Raw genomic sequence first — 16868 nt, 5'->3', positions numbered from 1 at the left:
AGTAATCCTGTGCATGATCCAATGAGGTACCGATGTCGGGCATTAGTCTGACATCTTACAGTACACAGCAGAGCAAGGGGATAAAATCTCATATCATATTTTATGTTCAAATTCCATACTCTGGATTCCATATCATATTGAAGTACTCTGTATCAGATCGTAAAAGTACCATTTGATCGCTGTACATAAATTTATGTAATCAACAGAATTGAATATCACTCGTCTCTCGTCTCGTACTCGTGCGCAAAGTAAAGCCCGCCCGGGCTGTATTATATGAATGTCTGAACGCCAGTATGTAAATGATACAATAAATCACAACGAACCCCGAGACCAGGGGAGACAATTCCAGAAAATAAAAGAATAAAAAGAATACATAATGAAAATTCCGCTTTCGCTTTCGTTAATAGTGTGAATACGTCTCATAGTGCGATGGGTATCCCTCCGTAGGACCATGGGATTGCGCCCATGCAGTATTGCGCAGGCGGCGTTCTGAGAACATGTCAGTAATTTATACTTTAAATATACTTCACGCGCACCGGCGCAAGAAAGCGTGGGGACTAAACTCACCTTTTTCGAAATCGCGCCACCGCTTCATCGTAATCTTCGTGCTGTCGAACTCACCCTCGGCGTCGCCATGGCCCTTGTCCTTTTCACCAGCAGTTTTGCGAGTATCACCCCAGCTGAAGTCGTCGAATTTCCAGAATGCGTAGGTTGGTAGGACGAAGTTCCAGATTGGTAGGGAGATAAGATAGATCAACATCCACAGGACGTAGACGAGGCGGTGGGCGGTGACGACGATTAGGACACCAGGTAGACCCAGGATGAGGGCGAGCAGGACGAGAGGAATGACCTGGACTGGCCTTCTGACAATAGAGGAGATGACGACGTAGATGGTGAAGGAGATGGCGGCAGGTAGGACCAAGGTTCCGACCAACTCGATGAAAATGACGAATTGCATGCTGAAGCAGAAGGTACCGCACAAGTCGCGGACCAGGACTAGTTCGAAGAGGTTGTGCACAGTACTGTTGATCCAGCGACGGCGTTGGGAAAGCAGGACCATAAATGCGTCTGGGACAACGGTCTTGCACACGGCTTGTGGGACGAAGATCTGTTTGCGCTTGGGGAAGGTCTTCAACATGAGGGTGGTCAAGTAACGATCCTCTCCAAGGAGGAGCAGGTTCTTCTTGTGCAGGGTGTCGACTACGTTCTCGGAATAATGCTCGACGATATCTGGGTTTGCCAGGATGGGCACCCAGTAGTTCTGGCCGCCTTTGGGTGCTTTGATGCGGTACATGGTGAAACAACCCGGGAGACAGGTGACACCACCGAAGATGGACTCAAAGGCTTTGGCTTGGTGGTGAGAGATGAAGTACTCGAAGACTTGGATCATGGTCACCCAGCTGTCTGTTTTGTTGGCGATCTTCGTTTCTCCACAGAGGCCCATGATATCAGGGTCCTTGACCATGGCTGAGACCATGTGTGTCAAACTATCCGGGAAGACCTTCGTATCGGCATCAACCATGAGGACAACTTCGTAAAAGTCTGGCGGTATGCCTGTGACATTCCACATGCCATTGAACATCTCAAATTCGAGTTCCGTCATCCTCTCATCGAACATCACCTTCTGCAAGAAAGACATCAAAATAATCTGACTGTCTCGCTTGCCTCGGTTACCGGGCTTCGACTGGGTCGATTCCTGGGGAGTACCGCACTTGACAACTACCATCATGGGGACACGCTGCTGCTTCTCCAGTGGAATGACCGAGGTGTCACCATAGTCATAGAATCCAGTGTAGACCTTGGCCATGTTGTGTCGCTTGGAGCCGGTAGCCACAGCCACGTATGAGTAGGGCTGGACTTCGTCGACGGGAACGACAGGGTCTTTCAGCATGCCGAGCACAATGTCTGGTGTTGAGAAATCCTCTCCTTTACCCTTGATGATACCATCGCAAATCACGAGAATTGTCTTGTGGCTGTTCGGGTAGTCGGTCATAGCAAGAGAATCCAGTGTTGATCGGATACCTTCTTCACCTTCTGAATAGCAAGTAACCAGACACAAACTGTGAGCCAAAGGATAACCAAATGGTTGCCATTCTGGGGGCGGCTGGGGAACGACGGCTTCGTGAATGAAGCCAGCAGGACCAGGGCCCTCATAGTCTGTCATCAATGTGGAGTAACCAGGATCTTGCTGACCAGGAGGAACCAAGCTAGTCCGGCTGGCGGCAGCATTGTTTCGCGAGTTATCAGCGCTCAAAGTACCACCACTCCCGTTGTGGCTCAATTTATACATGGTGCCAGGGTTGGAGCTGGGCATAAGACGGGAAGTCGAGTTCTGACTAGCCATCGTGACGTACTGCGGTCTTTGTTTGCTGCCGCCGCTGCTGCTCACATTATAAGGGCTGGAAAAGCGGGAAGTGGTAGGCAAGAAGGTGGCGCGTTTGCTAACTCGATCAGGAACGATGGGGTCGGCGATTCGGGGAGCTGGTCGGTAGATATCGTTGGACCAGTCTTCGATCTGTTGGTTACGAGTCCTGGCATCTGAGCTCATACTTGTGCTCTGCGCGGCAAACCTAGGCGCCAGGAACCATTCGAAGAGCAGGGCAAAGGCAAACTTGACCACCACAATGGACAGAATGAAGATCAAAGACACGTAGAGCACGACCTTTGACGCGATACAACCGACGGTTTCGGTGTCAATGCTGCCCACTTTGATAATCTGTGCCAAGCACTTGCCAATCTTCTTTTCTTCTCCACTTTGCAGGTAGTAGGTCAGATCGACGCCCCGAATTGAAGGATTCGTGCGAAGCTCGTCAAATTGCTTCGGATATGAAACCTGGCTGCTGTTGAACCAAGCCAAGAGGTCGAGATCGAGAACGTTTCCGGAATAGATTGCAAGGTTTCGGCTCGAGTTCTTGGTGTCTTCCCATGTGTAGTAAACATCTCCATCGCTTGACAGGGTGTAGAAAGGTTCACGGGCGGACTTGCTGGTGTGACAAGCCCAGCCCAGGTAGTAATCGGTTGTCAGATTCGGCGAAGACGAACCATCCTGGTTGAACGGCGCGCAGGGGAAATACCACCCAAGGTTTCCATTAGAGTCCGTGGGGACACCACCATCCGGCTGAGCAGTAATCAAACCCTTGCACGCACCATTGACCTGCTGGAAGAAGAAGCTGCCGTCTTGTCCACCATACTTGTGTGGCAAATCGTAAAGCACATTCGTATCACTAGGAATCCCCTCTGCGGCACCGTGTTTCGATCCAGTCAAGTCGTAGGCCTTGCCATGGAAAATCATGTAGTTGGAGTTCACCTCATTGACCTTGAGTCGCAGCGGAGGCGAGCCACAAACAGTAGCAGTAAAACCGAAGGTTAAAAAACCGACAAAAGCAGCGATCATCAGAATGATGCTGATCAGGCCGATCTTCTCTCGCCAAGCAGTCCGCTGCTCCTTCTGTGGCATACCAAAGCAGCGCAGGACGAAATCAGGAATGAAAAATGTCAGGACCGCGCAATATGTAGGCCACAACTCGGGCGGACCGCTCTGTTCCATCTCCTTCAAGCGTTTCCTCTCCTCCACCGCGCCCTTCGACGACCGCCTCGATCTCTTCTTCTTCTTCGAGCGATGTCTGCTGGGAACCCGTTCCATGGGTTTGTTGACATTACCCTGGGCTCCGTACAACCCCTCCTTACTCTTTATATCCATGCTGCGCGAACTGTTCGTCTCAGCTTCGCCATCCCGATGGTCTAATAATGGATCGTTGCCTGTCGCAGAAGGAAAAGTGGACATGTGGTGTGACCGCTGGCGATAATGGTAATTGGGGTGGTCGGGGTCTGCTTTCCGGCGCTCTGGCTTCACCATGCTCTTTTTGCGTCTCACATCCCCGCCCCGCTCCATGCGCTCTTCGTCGGTGTCGGCTGCCCGCCGGTGGCTGGAGTGTCGGCGATGGCGTCGGTGTGAAGGGGAAGTATTTGGGTCATCGCTGTAAGTGCCCGAGTCGATATCCCGTCGTCGACGTCGAGATGGTTCGCGAAATGCGCGGGCTTCCTCGCGCCGAGGAGAGGCCTTGCCTGGCCTCTGCGGCAAAGACATCTTCCTGCAGATGAGCCCGACGTCAGCAAATCTGAACCTTCGCCTGTAGGTTTCAGAGTCCGTTTCGCTGTCGAACTCACTTTTATAAATTGCCGGTCATCAATAGCAGGTTGAATGGGGAAGACTGTTCAGAGTGTTGAGCTGTGGATTGCCGACTGAAACATATCAAATGCACTAATCCGATCCTCGAAGCGACACCAATGACTGTGCGGTAAGTCTCGAATTCCCAATCTGAGGGTAGATCGAGACCTAAGGAGCTCTGATGCGAAAGATACGGTCGGCCTGTGCAACGAGCCTGGGGGTGGAGAACAACAAAGTCCCACCCAACGTCACAGGTCACTCTTGCAGGTTAATAGCAAATCAGAGAGTGGAAATTAAGGAGCAGAAGCTGAGGGTCAAAAACGAGGGTGAAGGGAAAGGTCTGAGACTGGGGAGAATGTACTCCGTACCGGGACCATGTTTGGCCGCTTTGTCTTATGTCCCAGCATTAACTGCATATAATATTCTCTTTCTCTCTATTTCTGTCGCTAGGGGCAATAACCCGGGGCTAATCCACCCTAAAATCCCCTAAGACCCCCCTAAGCACCTCACCCACCAATCAGACCACTTTTAACCTCAGTCGGCCCATCCTAAGGGTCTTTCATTGGCGAAGCGACCCAATCCGAAGGGACTGGACTGTTACAGAGGGGAAGAGAAGCCGAGGGCTTATTTTATTTCTTCGCATCACGGGGCTTCTATTTTAGTGCTTTTAGTGCTTTTAGTGCTGGGAACGGTTCTTTGCCACGCCCTAATTGCCACGCAGCTCTGGTGATTCAAGGTCCCAAATGGAAAGAAAACATTGGATGTGATCTATGTGATGCACAGTCTTATGTCGACTTCAAATACGAACAGTAGCATGTCGGTGTGGTCTAGATCTTGTCAAAGATTTATGCACACCATCTATGCATTCTCAAACACAATCTCAGTGGCGAAGTTTGTGTGACTGGATTCAATTGTGTAGCTCAGGCTGAGAAGCTGAGAATTAGATCTAAATACATGTCCATACGATCAATAGTGAAATGATCAACCGCCAGTTGTCGATCCTTACCGCTGACTCCATTTTCCGAAAGCCTCATATGCACCATATCGAATAACGTTATCCCCAGATATTACATTGTTTGTTTTATCTTCTTCTTTTATTTATTTATCCTACTCACTGTACTAATCACACACCGACAAGAAAAACGAACGTATCACGTACCACAAGGCCAACGATTTCGTTAATTTTTACCATTTGCTGATTTCTGACTCGGTTGTGAATTGAGAACTCAACTTGGCCTCGGATCTTACAGGAATGCTCCAGACCAGACGGTCACTCAAACTCTCAAACTCTCACTGAGTGCATGGTCCACGCTTTCCACGTTCTGTGGAATGAAGCACAGACTCCGATTATCGGATTATCAGCGAGGGATATCCTTTCGAATAAGGCATGGGATACTCATAGAATGTCGTCATTCTTTATGACAATTAGCACCGTACATTATACTTGAAGGCTATTGTCTATGGCTACGTAAGGAGTTTATAACCTATCGACAACGCTATGGTTAACGGGCCGTGCGAAACTTTCCCGTCAAAAACAAGGTACGGTGAACTCAATCGCATCTATTCTTCTGAGCCAAGGAGCCAAAGGGATAATAAAGGGAATGTAATTTCGGCTATGGCTTAAGCCCCTCTGTTTCGGGGGATTTGGATCAAGAGATCAGAGCGTAGGCTCCAGTCGCTGGTTAACCGCCAGGTACGCTCCAATAATGCACTGGGACTAAGTAGTGTGATATACTTGCCACGCACTGTATCCGGAAATATCGGATTAATGTGCACAACTATGCTGTCTATTGCATTGCTAGTAGGAAGTGAGAGCTGGACCACGTTGATAGACATGCCAAGTCAAGTGTCTTATGTGGTCAGCAGATATTCTTAGATGGCATGTCTCGGATGAGTCTGATCGGTCGCCACGTACAAATCATCATTCTTATAGACTTACAGTATTGCGGTGAAGTACGGGGAAAGAAAACCGAATGCGTGGCGCGTAGAAATACGAATGCGCCATCTAATGGCCACACAACAGGCTCCATAGTTCATAAAATGAACATCTGAGGGGATTTCTAGCGAACTGAGTGGGGGAACATCACTTCTTTGTCGCCCCTCCCTCGCTTCTTGCTCGTTTACTGATTAACTTCTTTTGCTGATTTCATTTCACCCTTCATATAACGTGAATGGGATCAGATCTCCCGGTCCACTCTTTTAACGGGTCCTTTCTCCACAGCTTTCCCCAGTTCGCTCTTTTGGTGACCTTCACTCGCTTCTCACCTCTCTCGCCTCTCTCAGAATGGCCAGTCCTGTTCAAGGCGAATATCGCCAACCCCTGCCGAGTCCGCCGGCGGCCTACCTCCGATCAACACCTCCATTTCCTCCCGAATCAACTCCTCGAACCATCACGAATCGCCCCCAGAGCTTGAACCTTAGTCGCAAACCAGTTCCCCCTGCACAGTCGGAAACATCACCTGTGATTCAAAACTCGCCCCGCTCACCGGTCAAGATCGATCATGGCGCACCCATCCCTCAGCCGTCCAGTGCTCAAATTGAACCCCCATACAATGGCCCCATCACGCCCCAATTGGAGCTCCCCGAGTTCACAGACATGACACTCGAGGATTCAGTGCGGCAACCGCGCCAGAGCTGGAACCCTTCATATCCCCCACGAAGGGACTCAACACAGGCCCCGCAGTACACACATCCGCACCCCTACGGACACACCCCTGCTAGCAGCGGGTCGTGGTCGGTGGTAGAGCCCAAGGAAGATGGAGGACACGGGAACCCGAAAAAGAGCGGCTCCTCTCTAGACCGTGAGGGTCTGAGCTACAATAGTTCCTCGAGGGGCAGCTTGGATAGCGTGGCGCACGCGTCGGACAGCTACGAGCCTCTTGCCTACCATCACCAGCAACAGCCAGCGAGAACTGCAGGCAAGCCCGTGCCAAATCCCCCAGAGACCCCGTCAGGATCGACAGACAAGCTAGCAGTGCGGCGGTCGAGGCTGGCACGCCCTCTCTCGGCATACTCGTCCAACTCCGATGTCGGAGGCCACCGCCGCAATCTCTCCGCATCGCCGTACCTACACGGCCGCTCCGCATCACGAAACTCCACCGCATCACCAGATACACGGCCTCTGTCAGTCATCGACCTGCTCAACACCTCCTACCCCCAACCAGGACCGACAGCCGTCCAATTCGACAATTCCCGCCTCCAGGCCAGAGTCGGCAATAATGCCTCCCTCCTCAGCCACAAAGAAACCTTCGAAATGTACCTAGCAAACGTCAAAAAGACCGATGAGCCAACAGTCCTCTACGAATTTGCCGTCTTCATGATAAACTCCATGCGCGAAATGCCAGCCGTCGACCTCGAAGACTCAAGCCCAATTACCCGCGCCCGCCTCCTCCGCGAATCCAAATCAATCCTCCAACGCCTCGCAGACCGCAGCTATCCCTTCGCTCAATACTACCTAGGCGACGGCTACGCCTCAGGTCTCTTCAACAAAGGAAAAGAAGACCACGACCGATCCTTCCCCCTCTTCGTAGCAGCCAGCAAACACGGCCACGTCGAAGCCTGCTACCGCACAGCCCTCTGCTACGAATTCGGCTGGGGCACCCGCCCCGACGGAGGCCGCGCCGTCCAATTCTACCGCCAAGCCGCGTCAAAGAACCACCCAGGCGCAATGATGCGCATGGCCAAAGCCTGTCTAGCCGGCGACATGGGCCTTGGCAAGCGCTACCGCGAGGGTATAAAATGGCTAAAGCGCGCCACCGAGTCCGCAGACGCACAGTACAATTCTGGCCCGTACGAGCTAGGCGTACTCCACGAGACAGGATTCGGAGACGACGTCTTCCCAGACGAGGCATACGCCGCGCAACTGTTTACCAAATCCGCTGAACTGGGCCACGTCGAGGCGTGCTACAGACTTGGCGATGCATACGAGCACGGCAAGCTAAGTTGTCCGCGCGATCCAGCGCTCAGTATCCATTTCTACACGACCGCTGCGCAAAACGGGCATCCGCTTGCTATGATGGCGCTTTGTGCTTGGTATCTTGTTGGGGCGGAACCTGTTCTGGAGAAAGATGATGGCGAGGCGTATGAGTGGGCTGTGCGGGCTGCGCATTTGGGTCTTGCTAAGGCTCAGTATGCTGTTGGGTACTTTACTGAGATGGGCATTGGGTGTCGGCGTGATCCGCTCGAGTCGAATGTTTGGTATGTTAAGGCTGCTGAGCAGGGTGATGAGCGGGCTCGGCATCGTATTGCTACGATTAGTGCTGCGGCCGATGGGGTGCGTTCTAAGGGCTCCGGGAATGGTGGGAGATTGAGGAAGTCTGAGCCGAGGGCTCAGGCTCAGGTTCATAGTCAAGGTGAGTCCTTGTGATTCGAGCTTTTTGGTATACTTTTCCTCTGACTTTTTTTCTTTAGAACCCGAGAAACAGAAACAGAAGCGTTTTGTCATTTTCTGAGTTCATCTACGACGCATTTACGATCCCATCCCATCTCGTCTCATTCCATCTCTTTATATCTACCTATTTGCATCCCCATCCAGCCATTTCTGCTAGCAAGTTCCATCCATTCCATTCAACCACACCCTCCGACAATAATACACACATAATCAAGACCCAGTCCCAGTCTTACACTATCTTGCATATCCGCATGCCAAAGATGTGAACAGTCATTTTTTCTCAGCGATCCAATCTCATCTTCCAATCTCGAACCCAGCATTCGAAACCCCAACCTGTTTATACTACTCTCCTTTCTGCACACTTCGCATATTCGTCTTCATCTCGCATGTCACATTGGTCTTGGTTTGGGGTTTCCTCTCCTTTTGGGTGTTTTCGTTCTTCATGTCGATCCTTACATAGGTCGTTTTTATCTAGTGGTTTCATGGGTTCTTTGTTTCGGTGGTAGTTTTATGCCGGTTTATGGAATTTTCAAATGGTATTCACATTTTGCATTCTGCATTTTGCACGCTTTTTCTATTTCTGTTGCAATACATGTTGATTGGTTTCTTTTTAGTAGGTGTGTTGATTTACTGCGTTCTATCATTTGGATACCGGATGCATGTAGATTTATCAGTGCATATTCCTGATGGATACCCGTCTATTTCATGCCGTTTAATACGAAGACGTGGTTATGATAAGTTATCATACCAACAAAGTTACATATCTGTGAAGAAGACATGACAAACAGCCACGCATATATCATATCCATATCCCTTCACTGCAAATAGGATTCGACGTATTTGAACAACAATGGTATACAATGTCCGCCAGAGTAACCACATTGCCATTCTCTGCTCGGAAGCAATCAACCTGCGTCCCAAAGGCGCTAGTAGATCTCTGACAGGGGAGTTCATGCGAGGTCAAGACTCGTTCCGACCTATAATCCCATATGAGTGGATGATATTATCTGCAGCCTTATCTGGTGTGCTTTGGGGGCGACGCCACCTGAAGTATAGTGATTTTAGGGTTTGATAACCGCAGTGAGGTTGAATTCAATTGAATATTGTGTCGGCGAAATACTTATACTCTTTCGACAATGTGGTTGTTCACGTCTCTGAACGACACATGATAGGGGATGATTGTCCCTTGAAACTGCGTTCCCCGGGTTTGATAGGCGAGTTCGAGGACGCAAAATTGACAGAAATTGCCGGTGAAAACATGGCAATCTCAAAGAAAAGGAATGAACTGGTCAGTAAGGCCGCACGCCTCAAGAAGGCCATGGAGAATTGTGAAGCAAGTTGCACTTTGATTCAAGACATTCTGTTGAATCTGAGCGTTGGAGAACAGAGAGTATGGACCGGGGATTTTTTTTCCTCAGCGTCCGCGATGTCTTTTTCAAGTTTCTTTCGTATCTCTGACTTAAGATCCAATTGCGCTTTTTTAGTTCAATTATTAGACTTTGAGTGTCCAGTTGCTCTGTGTTCCGTAGGTGACGTTCGAGGTTTGAGTAGCCATGTGTTGTATGATGCCTTCGCAAACATCTGCAAACTCGGGTAGAATTAACCTCACTGCTGTCCACGTTGCGCTTATTTTAAATTGACGGTGGACCTGCGGATACACTCAAAGCTAAGTTGAGACCTTTATATGCGGTTGTCACCGGGAAAAACACAGCCTCGTCTGTTTTCAGGTGGGGGTTCCCCGCCGGGGCATTTGTAGAATTGCGCCGATCAGTAATCCACTGATATTTAGTCTTGGGGTTTATGTAGGGAGGCTGACATTCTCAACTCTCGACTTAACCTGCGACCAACCATTTTCTTCCACCACAATGGCAGTTCATGTGGTTTCCAAGCTGGACAACAGTCAACATGCTAGCTTTGATGTCCAGTCTATCCCTCAGTCCGTGCTACCGGAGTCTTCAGTCAGGCTTCGTCCACTACTTGTAAGTCTGACCTCGAACAACTTGAGTTACGCCCGAATGGGTCAAATGTTGCATTGGTGAGTAATACGCCCATTATCAAGATTAATCATCGAAGTATACATGCGGAAACTAATTATTACCTCCAGGTGGGACGCATACCCCGTGTCCGAAAACTATCCCGCACCATACAACGACCCATCAACATGGGGAATTGTCCCTGCTTGGGGTTACGCGACGGTCGAAGAAACCACCATCCCAGAGTTGCCCAAAGGCACAGTTCTCTACGGGTTCTGGCCAACAACGAGCACACCAGCCGTTCTCCAACTCAAGCGTGGCGAGACAAACGGTCACTGGGTCGAGATCAGCGGACATCGTCAACAGATGATGCCCCTGTACAACCGCTACTTTGTAACACCAACATCAAACCCGGTCAGCGACCTAACCACCGCAGCCACCCCGTCACCATCCGCCCAAGAAGAACTCGAACGCATGGCATGGACGGCTCTCTTCATCGGCGGCGTAGCCGGCTACATCCTTAGCGAATACGTCTTCTCATCAGACCCAGAAACTCAACCCTCCATTCACCCCCTAGGAGCAGCATTCAAGCTCCCTTGGTCCCCATCGGACGGCGACATCACCTCAGCGGTAGTGATCAACCTAGCCGCGTCGACAAAAACGGCCCGTGTATTCTCGTACTACCTATCACGAAAGCCGGAGGGCTCAACGCCCTTTGGTTTGTTGCATGTCACATCGTCCGTGTCACGTATCACAGAAGCCGATCAGAACCTGGCCACTCGGATTCCATCCAAGGCTGTTAGCTATGGGGATGTTGGGTCTGGGGAGACTGGGGATTGGCTTGCTGGGCGGAAGCCTGAGAAGCTTGTTATTATTGACTTTGGAGCTCGCGGGAATGCTCTCGGTGACTTGCTTGATTTGGTTAAGAGTCGTGATGATTTAAAGGATTGTAAGGTTGTTATTATTCAGGTTGGGAGTGAGCAGAGAGTTTACTCTACTGAGGAGATGTTGGCTAAAGGCGCGGCTGTGGCGGAGCTTGGGAAGGTTCAGTTTAATACTTCTGGTGTTCAAGATACTGTCATTGAGAGGATGGGTCATGAGGCATACTTTGCCATGAAGGATGCGCTTTGGGATGAGTGGTTATCTGAGCGACACTTGAGTGTGCCTGGCATGCAGATTGTATGGGGTAAGGGTGTGTTGGGTGATGGTATTGAGAAAGGCTGGAAAATATTGTGTCGGGGTCAGGTTGGGGCTGAAGAAGGATTGGTTTATAAATTGCAGTAGATTAAATACGAAGTAGCATTTTGCTTTCGCGTTTATAAGTTATATGTGGCTGGCGGCTTGGGTGGATATGCAGATTGAGATGAGCCAAGAGTAACATAAGAGCAGAATAAACAAACACTTGAGAAACATCACAAATCAACCGAGATATTAACATCATCAGCCAGATAAATCATTCGTTATACATACAAGGGTGCAGGATCGTAGGATGAACGGCTGGAAGAGCTTTGACTTGAACTGCGCTCAATGTTCATCTCCGTAACGATTGTACTTCCACAAAGGTCGACGTCAGCAGCCGTCAAAATTATCAGGTCGGACAAGTGGTCATTGTAAGCCGGGGGAGGATGGTCATCCCCTTGCAGCTGTTGGATATCCCGTCCATGGATGAACCCATTCTCACCAATGACACACGGTGTCATATAGATCTCGATGGGAATAACTTCCGAAATCTAGACCACGGTTAGTCGTAGTACTCATTTCCTCAAAGGTCAATGCACATACCTCTGCAGTCACCTGGCCCTCTTCATCACAGAACTCTGCCTTTATAGATAAGACATGTTTGATCTTAATGTGCTTCGTGGAGAGACTCTGTGAACAACCACCCAAAGTACGCGGCAAACACACAGAGGTGTTAATGCGCCATTCCGTCTCCATCGAATCAGCACCCGTCGGTTCATTGCCATCGGCAAAGTCTATCTTCTTTGAAAACACAGTGTGGTTGTGCGCGCAGGTTACAAAGTGTATGTTCTGTCGCACCGATTCGGCGGCCGTAGCATCCAAGCGCACACTTTGTCTCTCCTGGACTTTGACCGTGACTGCGTTGAGCTTGGTGCCTTTGGAAAGCGGAGCAAACCAACACTCCACCGGGAATGTGCAACCAAAAGGAATATTGCGATCAGCGAGGGAAATACAGTATTGGATATTTTGGTCAGATTGACGTTCAAGAGTCTACATATGCCAGGCCATTAGCTGTGACACGAAATCTCGGGTAGGAACATAGTAACGAACCAAAGGATTGTATGGTCTTAGATAGCTTTGTTCTAGTCCGCAAAGCTGGTACACATGTATCGGCTGAGAGACCACAAAGTCACTTTTCAGACGCCGCTCAATGACGACTTCAACGTTGTATTTGTGATATTGGTGATTTGAGCTTATAACGGTCGAGAACATTTTGGATGGAATTGGAATGCTGAAGAGAAACTCATGGTCTCCGGCTGGCATTTGGAATGCATTGAGGGTTTTCGTGGTTGCGAGTGCCTGCTGACGGTCAAATGTAAGCTGTTCGCGAATCTCCGGGCCCAGGAATCCCTCGATGGGACTATTAACAGCAAGTTTCAGATTATAGTTAACAGTAGGGTCTCTGCGAAAGTTGCTTACATTGACAATATTCCTCTAAGTCTCACTTGGATGCTTTTGAAGGTGGCGGGTTGAGCGAGCGAGAGACTAAATCTCCCAGTAATGGAAGGCGATAGCTCCTCATGCCTTCCTTCTTGCACGAAAATGCATGATTGATCGAGCCTGAAAAAATTGTAGTTAGAATCATAGATGAATAACCAATCATATGAAGCAGTTACCATACCTTAACTCAGAGCTAGCTATGTCTTTGCCGAACATGCTGCGAACTGAGGAGCGTTTCAAGCTTAAAGAATTGAACCTTGAAATCATACTTCTGTGGGATTCCAGCCGGTAGATTTAATTTCGTGGGAACCATCGCACTTTATTTACGCTGTACTCGCGTCGGCGAAGAATGCGGACTTTCCCAAATTGGGTCGGAGTCCAGATTCCAATGAACGGAACTTTATCTTGGCCATGGCCCTGTTTGGCCACGTATGAAATCATACGGAGAAAATATGGGGTATGATGATTTGACTATTGAAAACTTGTTCCGGTGGTATCTTTCTATACATCCCTCGGTCAATCATATTCGAACCCCGACATGTCCAGATCCATCAACAGTTGATCATTTCCGCTGGGGAAGTTAACATCAGGGAAATTGTTGAAAAAAATGTCATAATCTTCGATCCCAGGAGCTCCCAGAAATGGATTCGCGACGGAAATGTCCAAATTGGACAAGTCATCTGACCGTAGTTGAATATCGAGAGGGCTTACCCTCTCTATTCTGGCCTCTGCCCGCCCCAACCCTTGCATACAGTCCACGCTGGAGTGTGACCCCAAAACTTCATCCTCATCATGGTGTGAGCGCCGATATCCCATTCTTCGTCGAGAATTCGGTCGGAGAGTATCATTCACTGGGGCTGTGGAATCTTGATCATCTATGGTGGGTTGGATGCTGTCCAGCACGCGATTTCCTAGTCTAGCCATCACGGCAGTAGACCACCATGTAGAAGAAGATTGTTCAAGATATTGATGAAATTGACGCATGTGCCCAATGGCTGTGTGGCGGGTGCTGGCTAATTGACTTTCTCTTAGTTGTTTGTAAGTTACTGAGAAAGCGAGGGATATAGTGTAACCGAGCATTGGCAACGGGGATAGGATTTGAATATCTCTCTTTTGGATCAAAGACGCGATAGAGAAGATCGAGTGGGTTTGTCGAATACTTGAATTTCTTGGCCGTGAACGCCCTTGAAGGCCATCGGAATGTGTGGAGAGAATAGTAACCGCGTGATACAGGAGCTCGCTCGACTCTAATATAGATTAGTACCAATCCAAATGAATATCAGTATATATTTCATACCAAGCAAGTCTGATGGTAATTTCCACGCATCGCAATCCTTAATAAGTTCTTCAAAGGCGGGAAGCTCAAGTTCCTCATGATCAACCCCGTTGATGATCGGCCGATAAAATAGAATCACCTTACCCAGCTTCTCGGCGATACGAAGCCAGAGCCGGAACGAGGCTGGGAACGATGAGCTAACGTCGTCCACTTGCTGGTTCATGTCGCGGTCATGTATCACGATCGGTCTGCCATTCATAGCAGCATTCCATTTGTCCAAACTCCACAAACACCAAAATAGAGCCTTTAGTGAAGTAGTAGGCTGCTGGTCTGTTCTCATCAAGTGTATGCCGATGGTATGTGCATGGTGGATGGCCTGCGCCAGGTTCAAAGAACGATCTTCGGAGCCAGTAGGGCCCCATTCGTGGAGCGACAAAAGGGTCAAGATTTGAATGTAGATTATCTTCTTTCTGGGTGTCCTTGGTATATTTTGCATAATGTCGGTATAGAGTATACTAGTAAACCTCTCCAGTTGGAGAACTTCCGAGCTCTGGCCGAGGCACAGAAGAGGTCTTGTGGTCCGGTCTTTTGCTGCGACAAGACATATCGTTTGGAGAAGGCGAACATGCAGAGAGCCGGCTTGAAAATTGTCTCGCACTATCTGCTCATCGAGAAGAGGCAGTATGGGGTGTATCCGACGGAAATAGACGTCTATCAAAGCTATTTGGCTCTTTTTTGGTGGCAGGTAATCTGTGTTGATGTCTGTTGGCTGCAAATGCGACCCCCGCGGCAATTGTAGTGTGTTGCAGTTCTCTAATGAATCAAGGTAATTCTCTCCAGGGCACAACCACGCTCCTACATCGCCTTTCTTGCCCTGACTGTTCTTTAACCGTGATTCGTCGTTGTCCATCAAAGTCGCCATTGGGTTCGAGTCGCACGCAAATTGACGCGAATCATGCTCTTGGTCTGTAAGTGGACTTGCCTCAGAGACAGTTGAGCTACCGGTCCCATGGACCCGGGACCTTTCAAGTGTGTAGTCACTTTGCTGTTCTCTGGCTGGAGATGCGGATCTACCTCGGATCACTGAGTCCCTTCTCGAGCGCTCAGGGGTGTCATAGGGAGTAGGAATACGGCTGGAATTATGATGTAGTCCTTTCGAAACATCTGTCTTGATCGGTTCTTCATTGTGGTAGCACCGTTTCTAAGAAGAATTAGGGTGGATATTCTGGACTGATGCATATCTGTAGCTCACTTTTTTCTGACGACAAGAGTTGCACGCACGCCTTATCTGCCCTCTTTTGACATTGTCTCCGTCACGGCTAATCAGAAATGTCAGTTCCATCATGAATCACATCTCAACTACAGGGTTGGAAGTTGCAGTTCTTCCCCGGAGGGCGGAGGTAGAAGGGTTCCCCGCCACCGGAGCGGGCGGCGACTTGCCTAAAGCAGAAAGTCCGAATCTATGCCACATATGAACGGCGAGAGCTACTTCTAGCTTTTAGCATCATGAGTTTTCCTGTGGGTCATATATGTAGCTTTATAGACCGGATTCTAGGCCGCGGATGCAAATTTCCCGGTCGGGGTGCAGCCGCTTCATGAGGGCGCTCAATGGTGATGCTCACTGAGTACTTATTTGTACTTGGACTTGGTGATGCTCAGCGTATACTTAGTAATGTCAAAATAATGTTCAGGTTATGCTCGGTGAGCACTCAGGTTGTGCTCACTAAGTACTCAGACTGCGTTTAGTGAGCCCACAGACATAAAGTATTTCTGTTAGGACCCTGCGAGGTTCTAGGTAGCAGGATGAGTTCGGGAAATACAGTCTATCGGTAATATATGTGTAGGTTGTAATAAGAGACCAATTGCTGGTCCTCTATGCGAAGGCTAAGAGTCATGCCAGAGACGTGCTAATTGCAAGTCCCACGGAGAAGGAGCGAATCAATTAGCTAGAACAATGGGATTTTCTCCCCTTATTGTCCTCCAGCGATTGCTTATTTCAATCAATTCCTCACAGCCCTTTAAGAGGCATGCCCATTTCTTGAGGAACCCCGGAGTAGCCTCCCAGCTCTCTTTCAAGTGCGCCTCCCCCATACAATCAGGCCTTTGCGCCCAGCAGTGACCATGTCGTCATCTTCCCCTTGAATTAAAATTTTGGCCGAGGTTGAAAAGGATCCAGATGTCTCTGGCGTGATAGATAAATTATCGTTCACCATGTCTCCAAAGAGGTCCTTCAGAAAATCCACAACGTCAACATAGGCCTCACATTGGATCAGATTGTCCCGAATTTGTGGAAAAGGAAACATGTCAATCCAGTTAGAGTGAGGATGAACCATCTGTAAAGATGTTGGAAAGAGTGAGCTTGGAGGGCCCGGATAGAGCGGG

The 16868-nt window shown here is 49.3% G+C and overlaps 5 protein-coding genes across 5 annotated transcripts; 2 read left to right on the top strand and 3 right to left on the bottom strand.

Moving 5' to 3' along the window:
* Nucleotides 1-400: 400 nt before the first annotated feature.
* chsF (chitin synthase CHS3) lies at nucleotides 401-4087 on the bottom strand (the record flags this gene model as incomplete). Its single annotated transcript, XM_058513679.1, has 2 exons — nucleotides 401-489; nucleotides 568-4087. The coding sequence occupies 2 exons, from the start codon at nucleotides 4085-4087 to the stop codon at nucleotides 401-403; spliced, it is 3609 nt and encodes a 1202-aa protein (XP_058375008.1).
* Nucleotides 4088-6452: 2365 nt separating this feature from the next.
* Nucleotides 6453-8619, top strand: chs3 (putative chitin synthase activator (Chs3); the record flags this gene model as incomplete). The annotated part of the gene is made up of 2 exons (XM_058513678.1): nucleotides 6453-8520; nucleotides 8579-8619. The coding sequence occupies 2 exons, from the start codon at nucleotides 6453-6455 to the stop codon at nucleotides 8617-8619; spliced, it is 2109 nt and encodes a 702-aa protein (XP_058375007.1).
* A 1770-nt stretch (nucleotides 8620-10389) lies between these two features.
* Nucleotides 10390-11815, top strand: N7446_004929 (DUF2855 family protein; the record flags this gene model as incomplete). Its single annotated transcript, XM_058513677.1, has 2 exons — nucleotides 10390-10593; nucleotides 10663-11815. Exons 1-2 carry the CDS (start codon nucleotides 10424-10426, stop codon nucleotides 11813-11815), a joined length of 1323 nt encoding a protein of 440 aa, XP_058375006.1. The 5' UTR covers nucleotides 10390-10423.
* Nucleotides 11816-11991: 176 nt separating this feature from the next.
* Nucleotides 11992-12982, bottom strand: N7446_004928 (uncharacterized protein; the record flags this gene model as incomplete). The annotated part of the gene is made up of 3 exons (XM_058513676.1): nucleotides 11992-12261; nucleotides 12314-12760; nucleotides 12821-12982. The coding sequence occupies 3 exons, from the start codon at nucleotides 12980-12982 to the stop codon at nucleotides 11992-11994; spliced, it is 879 nt and encodes a 292-aa protein (XP_058375005.1).
* Nucleotides 12983-13726: 744 nt separating this feature from the next.
* Nucleotides 13727-15828, bottom strand: N7446_004927 (Zn(II)2Cys6 transcription factor; the record flags this gene model as incomplete). Its single annotated transcript, XM_058513675.1, has 3 exons — nucleotides 13727-14457; nucleotides 14508-15687; nucleotides 15739-15828. The coding sequence occupies 3 exons, from the start codon at nucleotides 15826-15828 to the stop codon at nucleotides 13727-13729; spliced, it is 2001 nt and encodes a 666-aa protein (XP_058375004.1).
* Between the last annotated feature and the right edge of the window lie 1040 nt (nucleotides 15829-16868).

This window comes from Penicillium canescens (genome assembly GCF_028828765.1).
Source record: "Penicillium canescens strain IBT 15451 chromosome Unknown utg000003l_segment0_segment0, whole genome shotgun sequence".
Lineage (NCBI taxonomy): Eukaryota > Fungi > Ascomycota > Eurotiomycetes > Eurotiales > Aspergillaceae > Penicillium > Penicillium canescens.
This window is presented reverse-complemented; position numbering and strand designations above follow the sequence as displayed.